This window comes from Crocuta crocuta, unplaced genomic scaffold (assembly GCF_008692635.1).
Source record: "Crocuta crocuta isolate KB4526 unplaced genomic scaffold, BGI_CrCroc_1.0 scaffold31, whole genome shotgun sequence".
In the NCBI taxonomy this organism is placed as follows: domain Eukaryota; kingdom Metazoa; phylum Chordata; class Mammalia; order Carnivora; family Hyaenidae; genus Crocuta; species Crocuta crocuta.
The window spans coordinates 15,161,494-15,170,689 of NW_027528362.1; the positions used below are offsets into that span (position 1 = coordinate 15,161,494).

General features: G+C 57.7%; 1 protein-coding gene across 1 annotated transcript in view; it reads left to right on the forward strand.

The window, feature by feature from the left end:
- Window positions 1-8,931: 8,931 nt before the first annotated feature.
- Window positions 8,932-9,196, forward strand: part of CFAP97D2 (CFAP97 domain containing 2) — a 70,776-nt gene continuing 70,511 nt past the window's right edge. Inside the window, exon 1 of the mRNA XM_077754016.1 lies at window positions 8,932-9,184. Coding sequence (XP_077610142.1) covers window positions 8,932-9,184 — 253 coding nt within the window. The remainder of the gene's footprint in view (window positions 9,185-9,196) is intronic.

Genomic DNA, 9,196 nt, shown 5'->3' on the forward strand with positions numbered 1-9,196 from the left:
CACCTGCTGGGGGTATACCTGCTGGGGGTACACCCGCTGGGGGTACACCCGCTGAGGGTACACCTGCTGGGAATATGCCTGCTGAGGCTATGCCTGCTGGGAGTTCACCCACTGAGGGTACATCTGCTGGGGGTATGCCTGCTGGGAGTTCACCCACTTGGGGTACACCTGCTGGGGGTATGCCTGCTGAGGGTATGCCTGCTGGGAGTTCACCCACTGAGGGTACATCTGCTGGGGGTATGCCTGCTGGGAGTTCACCCACTTGGGGTACACCTGCTGGGGGTATGCCTGCTGAGGGTATGCCTGCTGGGAGTTCACCCACTGAGGGTACATCTGCTGGGGGTACACCTGCTGGGGGTATGCCCGCTGGGAGTACACCTGCTGAGGGTATGTCTGCTGGGGGTATACCCACTGGGAGTACACCTGCTGAGGGTATGTCTGCTGGGGGTACACCCGCTGGGGGTATACCTGCTGAGGGTATGCCTGCTGGGACTTCACCCATTGAGGGTACACCTGCTGGGGGTACACCCGCTGGGGGTACGCCCACTGGGAGTACGCCTGCTGAGGGCATGCCTGCTGGGAGTTCACCCGCTGGGGGTACATCCGCTGGGAGTACACCTGCTGAGGGTATGCCTGCTGGGGGTACACCCATTGAGGGTATACCTGCTGGGAGTTCACCCGCTGGGGGTACACCCGCTGGAGTGAACCCAATGAAAGTATGCCTGCTGGGGGTACACACACTGAGGGTACACCCACTGAGGGTACAGTTAGAGGAGCCACGGAGCCACGGGCCCATCAGGACACAACGTCACTTCGGGAGCTGTCATCCACAGAGGGGTGTGGACTCCAACCCCGACAGCTACTCCATGGGAGGTTATCACCATCTCCAAACATCCCCTAGTGAATCCCCGTCTTCCCATAAAGAGCTGGTTCCACTCAGTTCTTGCAGCGCACACCCGACCTGTCAGAGGCAGTGCGCAGTCCCAGAGCCAGCGGCAACCGCACGCGTCACCTGACTCCCGGCTGCGGGGCACCTCAATCTCCTCACAACTTCCAACGGGATGAAAACCCCAAGCTTCCCACGGGAAACTTCTGAGAAACCGTCGACCCCTCGGGTGGGACGAGGGCCGGTCCGGAGCTGGGTGACCAAACGGGCTCTTAGAACTTCATCTCTGTCCCGGGGGCTCGGCTGGCTCCACGTCAGGCTAACCCCCGGCGCCGTGGTCTGGTCTAGAGAAAGGCCTTACGTAAACAGCAGGTGCTCCGAGGCACTGGGTGCCTTCCCTCACTTCATGCCCCAGCTCGGTCACAGGACTCTGCCCGGCTCTTCCGCACCGACAACAGGCTCCAGGAGCCCTATTCACAGCCTCCTCGCGCCTCCGGCGTCGATGCAAAGCTTACCTCCCATCTGCACCCTGGTCACGCTCACACGATCCCTCCCATCCAAGTACTAACCAGGCCCGCCCCTGCTTAGCTCCTGAGATCCGACGAGATCGGGCGCGTTCAGGGTGGTATGGCCGCAGACACACTCACACGATCCCAAACCAACGACAGCCCAAGGACACCAGGATAAAGCCCAGCAACATTTACCTAGCACTTTGCATCCACAGTCCTGTTCAGCCTTCTCCCAAACCAGGAAACTGGCAAACGTCAAAGCCAAAGCTGAGCCCCGAGCCATCGGACCTTAACTAGTCCTCTTTTTTTTTTTTTTAATTTTTTTTCAGTGTTTTTATTTATTTCTAGGAGAGAGAGACAGCGTGAGCAGGGGAGGGTCAGAGAGAGAAAGAGTCACAGACTGAAACAGGCTCCAGGCTCTGAGCTGGCAGTCAGCACAGAGCCCGACGCGGGGCTCAAACCCACAAACCGCGAGATCGTGACCCAAGCGAAAGTCGGAAGCTTAACCGACTAAGCCACCCAGGCACCCCCCTTAACTAGTCCTCTTAACACCTGCCCGGGCTCTGGCAGAGCCACCCGTGAGGCTACAGCCGGGCCCTCAAACCGCTGAGCACAGTGGACAATCTCCTTCCAGCCTCTAAAGCAGAGACTGCGTGGGCCCCACGCACCTCACCCCCCCCACCTGCGGGGGCCTCCCAGCTTCAAGCACAGGACGACAGCTCTGAGGCCACACAGGCCGTCGGCACACAGAGCGTCCTGGCAGCAGGTGCCCCATAGACACACCCTGTGTCTTAGACACCCACACCGCGGTGACAGTCCAATCTCGCCCCCAGAAAGGAAGCATCTGGGGTTTTACTCATAACAAAAGACACTCAATGTAGAATAACAATATTTCATATTCTAACTTTGCTTTTCTATATCCTCCAAATCTTCTTGACTGAAAACACACACACACACACAGCATCCAAAAGACACAAAGCAAACAGTTCCTGGAAATCCTCAAGAGAACAGGCTAACGTGCACCAGGGTCAGAGACCCTGAGGGCAGGAACAGGGGTGAGGAGGCAAGGTGGGCACTGGCCCCCCAGAGGCCTCTCCTGTGCTTTGGGGGGGCTGCCGCAGCACGTCCTGCGCAGACCGCATTGAGGATGGAATTCCTGCAGTAGGAAGTCCACCGGCACTCGGCACAGCTCTGTGACACACACCCCGCCATTTAGCCCCAGGCCCCTGAGGGGCCCGGCCAGAGCCTCACTGCACAGGGACCCGCTCCTCTGACCTGGCTCATGCGTGTTTGGGGTCCGTGAATCCACCCTAAAAGCCTGACCAGAGAGTGGGACCGACCGAGGGGTCCTGGTGACCCCCCCCAGTGCTGACGCCGCAAGGCCCTGGCAGAGCCCTCAGGGCTGCCCGAGGAGAGAACCCAGAACCACAGCACAGACCGGCACACTGTGGGCGCCACAGCCGAGCTGTGACCAAAGCCCAGCGGGCTGGCGACTCTGGGAAACAGGCGTCACCTGCCACCCCACACGGAACCCCGCCTCCCAACAACTCCCCGGGCGAGGCTCAGGGATTCCAACGACATTGGCGACAACGGTCCTTTCCAAAATGGCTTCTCACCAACACAAGCTGTTCAAAAAAACCTCAAATGTAATAGCAGAGTGTGTAAAACCTCCATCCAAGGTCCATAATCAGGGCTCTCCCTACTTGTAATTTGAGCAAAACCAGTACATCTAGGGGCGCATCAAATCCCAAGTCGTGGCTCAGAATAGAACATGATCAACTTCAAGTATCTTCTATTTATGCTGTTGGAGAAGGCACACACTTCACCCCACCCTTTAATTAAAAAACGGGGTGTGGGTGTTAGTGGAAGAAACAAAAGCAAAACCCAGATGAGCCCCTCCTGGGGCTGTGGCTGTGGCACTGCCCCGCCCTCCCTGTAAACTCTGGCCCCACACACCCCACCCGCACTGACATCTAGACCCATCACAGAGTCTGCATGGAGATGCCGAGGTCGTCACACCAATTTGGGAACAGCACATGCTAATGAGGGGAACAAAACACCCCTGTCTATGCAGGCACCCACACTCCATCTACGCAAGCACCCACACTCCGTCTCCGCAGGCACCCACACTCCGTCTATGCAGGCACCCCCACCTGTCTATGCAGGCACCCCCACCTGTCTATGCAGGCACCCACACTCCGTCTATGCAGGCACCCCCACATGTCTATGCAGGCACCCACACTCCATCTATGCAGTCACCCACACTTCGATTTTGCAGGCACCCACACTCTGTCTATGCAGGCACCCCCACCTGTCTATGCAGTCACCCCCACCTGTCAATGCAGGCACCCCCACATGTCTATGCAGGCACCCACACTCCGTCTATGTAGGCACCCCCACATGTCTATGCAGGCACCCACACTCCATCTATGCAGTCACCCACACTTCGATTTTGCAGGCACCCACACTCTGTCTATGCAGGCACACCCACATGTCTATGCAGGCACCCACACTCCGTCTATGCAGGCACCCACATTCCATCTATGCAGTCACCCACACTCCATCTATGCAGGCACCCCCACATGTCTATGCAGGCACCCACACTCCATCTGGGCAGGCACCCCCACATGTCTATGCAGGCACCTACACTCCATCTATGCAGGCACCCCCGCATGTCTATGCAGGCACCCACACTCCATCTATGCAGTCACCCTCACTCCGTCTATGCAGGCACCCCCACATGTCTATGCAGGCACCCACACTCCATCTATGCAGTCACCCACACTCCGTCTATGCAGGCACCCACACTCCGTCTATGCAGGCACACCCACATGTCTATGCAGGCACCCACACTCCATCTATGCAGGCACCCACATTCCATCTATGCAGTCACCCACACTCCGTCTATGCAGGCACCCCCACATGTCTATGCAGGCATCCACACTCCATCTATGCAGGTACCTCTACATGTCTATGCAGGCACCTACACTCCATCTATGCAGGCACCCCCACATGTCTATGCAGGCACCCACACCTGTCCATGCAGTCACCCACACTCCATCTATGCAGGCACCCACACTCCATCTATGTAGGCACCCCCACATGTCTATGCAGGCACCCCCACATGTCTATGCAGGCACTCACACTCCATCTATGCAGTCACCCACACTCCGTCTATGCAGTCACCCACACTCCGTCTATGCAGGCACCCCCACATGTCTATGCAGGCACCCACACTCCATNCAGAGGGGCTGGAGGGCAAGGGGGCTGGGGGGCCGGGAGGGCACATGGTGGCACTAAGATGGGGAGAGCCAGGGCCCCTGGGGGAGGTGACCAGGAGCCGAGAGAAAGCGCTGGGAACTTTCCTGACTCTGGGGAGGGGCTTGGGGGGGCTCCGGGGCCANAAATGAGCAGCGGAGGCAGCTTTCCCTGCTCTGTGGTCCGAGGCAGAAGTTGCTCGAGGAGGGGCTCCCAGTCCCCCCCGCCCCTGCAGGGGCCCACCTGGTGTACCGGACACCCTCACCTAAGAGTCTGGGCCCCGTGCACCCTCGGCAGGTCATGCGGTCACTCAGAGGGTGCACTGCCTGTGGCTGTGGAGTGGCCTCGACAGAGAGGGGTCCCTGTTTTGTCCACCTGGGGAACCAAGGTGTGTAGACAGGCTGCCGAGGGGAGAAACACACGAATGAAGAAACCAGACTAGAGAACTCGGTCACCAGCATTTCAAGGCTGGGAGACAGTTGATACTAGAGATCTTGATGGGGTACAGGGGCTTCCGCCACGAACCATCAAGAAGCACGTCCAGTGCGCCAAGCAACACGTGCAGGAGCCTGCACGGCGCTCTCGGAAGCCAGACTGCAAGTTCATCTGTGGAGCAGAAAATGGACTTCCTCTCGTCACGCACTAGCTCCCTATTCTGGGTCTCCAGGGGCTTCCTCTCTTAGACTCAAGCCCAAACCAGCCTGGGAAGGACGCTGCATCACCCTGGCCTTGTCCCCGAAGGGGTGAGGGGAGGGGGTGGGGAGGGCAGACCGTCACCAGCCGTCAGCTCACCACACAGGGCCCAGGGGACCAAATCGTGCAAAATGGGCCAGAACCCTCACTCTACCTTCGAAAAAATAACACCTTATTTTTGGCCAATCTTTAAACTGCACGGGCCAAAGTGAGTGGAACATTATTATGTATTTAATTTTACTTATCAAAGCAACTTGTTTTTCTTCATTCTTCACTGATTTTTGTTTACTCTCCTCTGTTAATAAAATGTGGGCAAGTTTTTAGTATAAACCTAAGAGTCCGTAAACACTCCCTCTAAACCTTGTTTGGTATTGGCCCTCAGGAGCCCCGTCTCCATACGCAGGGAGAAGGCAACGGCCAACGAAATTATCTGGACTCCCCGTCAATCCCAGGGAGAGGAGAACAGCTCCAGGGGTGGGGTCCTCGAGCCCGGCCGGTGTCCTTGTGCAGAAGGCACCCCGGGCGTGGCATCCAGCGCACAGAGGTCACGGCAGCAGGAGACACAGGGCAAGGCCCGGGCACCTGAGACACTCCAGCCTGCGAGGCGTCCCCTGCTGCTGGGTAACCTGCAACCGTGTCCGGCAAGCCAGCATCCATCCCTTGGGAGAGGTCACAGTTTGCCCTGGAGTCTCCCCCCAACACATGAATGCGGTGCCTCAGGGACGAGCACCCCCCATCGTGAGAAGGACACTGGGGGGCTGGTGGGAGCCCTCGGAGGCTGCTCAGCTCACAGAAGCAGAGCCGAGGGCAGGGGGAGGGGCCTGCACGCCGTACATGCTGTCTCATCACAAGATGACTTCCTACAGCTTCCAAAATAGTTAACTGATTCATTAATACCCACTTCCCACCATCAGGGCCTGTGCGTCGGAGATAAAAGCACGAAATGACCCAGAAAAATGCTACAGAATTCAAAACAACACGCCGAGTAACCTCAGTTGCCCGCCCACCTGGCGGGGCGTGGGGCCCGCTGTTCTCGGTTTCTTCCGCAGCACGCGCAGCCTGTTAGAGTTGTTCTGACTCCACTAAGTGCCTTACAAAGTAGCCTCGAACTCAGGAAAACCTCCCTTTCCCCACTGCTCCTGCGCCCTCAGGGAAGAGGCGGCCTCCTCACCGCCCTCCCACAGGCACAACCGATGCTGCAAAACTACATTTAAAGGTGATATTATGCTTCTGGGTTAATATTTTACTTTCAAGTCCCAAGCAGCAGCTTGAGGAGGAAACACAGACACTCCTGGCGGAGAGAACGGACAAGCACAGAAGCTGGGGTGGTAGACACCGCAGGGCCCCCTTGGAGGGCAGCCTGATGGGCCAAGCGGGGGCGGGGGGGGGGGGGCGGGGGGGGGGGACAGAAAATGCAGCTGAGCCCACAGAGCCAGGAGCTCAGGGGCCAGACCCTAGGTGCCCGCCACCAACTCATGCCCGCCCAGCCTGGCCCTCTGCACCGCCACGTGCTGGACGAGACAGGAATGGGCACGTCACCACCACTGTCACTCAGCCCCCATAAGAACCCTAGGAAACAGCTATTATTACCCTCGTTTTACAGACGCAGAGAGGTTAAGTGACTTGCCAAAGTTCACACAGCAGGTAAGATGCAGAGCCAAGAGTGCCACCAACTGTATGGCCACACTGCCCCTCTGCCCCAGGGTGACACCCTTCTTGTCCACACTCTAGACCCCCAGGCCATATCAGTTTGGTCCTCACTGCAGGGGTCTTTCCATCTGGCAAGCATGAGATCCGTCTACAGCCTGCCCCCAAATGTGACGGAGGCACTTCAAGGCCCCACTCCTGGAGGGAAGCAGACAGCTAGCCAGAGAGCCTTGGTTTTCCCAGCGACCCACCACGATGCCCCGGCACGTCCCCCCTCCCCGGCCAGTGCTGAGGTTGTTGGGGTAAGCCCCCTGTGCGCTGTCAGCGGCCTGACACACTCACTCCCAGGAGCCCCGCGCTGCCCGGGACCAGATGTGCGGGAGCCTAGGGTGGGCCTCGCAGAGCTGGCTGTGGGGACGATGGTGGCCGGTATGCAGGGCCAGTCCCTGCCCTCTCAAGGAAGGAGCAAGGTTCACTAGTCCCCCAAGGACAGTCTAAGAAAAACTTTCAGGCCCCCTCTCCTTCTGGTTGTCCACTCTGCTTTCCCAGGATCAATGCCTCTGAACAGTGTTGACTGAAAACAAAGGANCCCTGTGCTGTCACTCAAGCCCTGGAGGCTGTGGTTGGGAAACTCCAGGATCAGGGGGGCCTCCCAGAAAGAGGCGCGAGCCCTACTCTTCCTGCCCTTCCCCAGTTGGGACCCTCATCTCTGGAGCCTCCGAATGACTGCTTTCTTCCTCGCGCTCCCTCCCTGCAAACTACAGAGGAGTCTGGAGACGAACAAAAAACAAAGGACCCAAAGCTGTGTCTGTGCGCCGCCAGGCCTGCTCTGTCCTACGGGCCCTAGTTTAGCCAAAGACGGTTTGCAACTCTGAGATGCACACATGTAAATACAAACGCAGGAAACGCTGTCGGATCTCTAGGCCCCGTCCCCACGCCTCCCTGCTTCTGCTTCCCACTACGTGTCACCGCACCACCTCTCAAGGAGTGCGTGAAGCCCCCGTTACAAGACAGGACGCTGTCACGTGCTGCCAAGGAAGGGGAAGCAACTCTTCTCCAGAGCCGGGAAATGCGGGGAAGCCCGCACTGTGGGACAGATAAACCCTCAGAGCGGGAAAAACACTGACTTGATTTTTAATTTATTTTTAAAGATAAAATAAGTGCTGTTCATATCCAATGGCGCCAGTTTGCATAATTAAAAATTAATCCTGCATACATAGTTTCTGTTCTTTGTAAGGGTTCTCTAGCTTCGGGAAGTCCGCCATCGGCATAGGCAGTGTGCACACCCGGGCGTCTGTGCCACGGAGAAGTAGCAGGCCAGACCTGTCGAGTCTTCTCAGCACAAGGGAGAGCTCACCTCCCCAAGACCTGAAAATTCTCCAATTATTATTATTCCCATAAACATGAGACTATTGGTCCTTCAGGCTATACAGCTTGCATAGACTGTATTTTCTCTGCATCCTGTGAAATCCCCCGTGCATGTGGCTCCGCCGCCCCATATGATGGGAGCAGCCACTAGCCATGGGACAGTCGGAAACATCACACCCGCTCGGTTGACCTCGGCTAATGGTCGACCTGTGTGATTCAGAATCAACGCCTAAGCCCCACGAGCAGTTTACAGCAGACAAAATCTGAAAACAAACTTTTCCCCAACCAGCACTTGGGATTGACACCTCAAGCCAAACCGAAAGTGGTCGCCATCGCCGTGCAGTGACCCAAGAAGTCCTTGGTCTTACACCTACTTCTGGATGCCACCCCTCCGGGGCCACCCCCGCCCCGTCCCAACACTGAAGCTCGACACCTACTTATGTGCCCCACAGAACCTCCCAGAATGTGCCTACAGAGATTCCCCAAGTAGTCCCAAAATACCTTCCGGGGAAACAACACCATGACCACTCGCAGGCCTCGGCGACACCGAGCTCCAAGCTCCCGAGTGTGATGCATGTGCTCAACCACCCGCCGGCTCGAAGCCAGCTGCCCTCTCTACCGCAACTCTGCACATACATCCTACATCTTCAAATCAGCATCCCCGCGTTCACCAAACCAGTGGGTCCCAGCACAGCCGCCCACGGGAAAGCTGACGCAGGCCGGGGGAGCGCCGAGCAGGGAGGGCCGGGGCGCCTGCAGGAGGAGGGACACACCATTCAGCTGCTCCTGATCACGGTGAGCAACAACCAGGTGGACGAGAAGGGTCTAGTTGAGA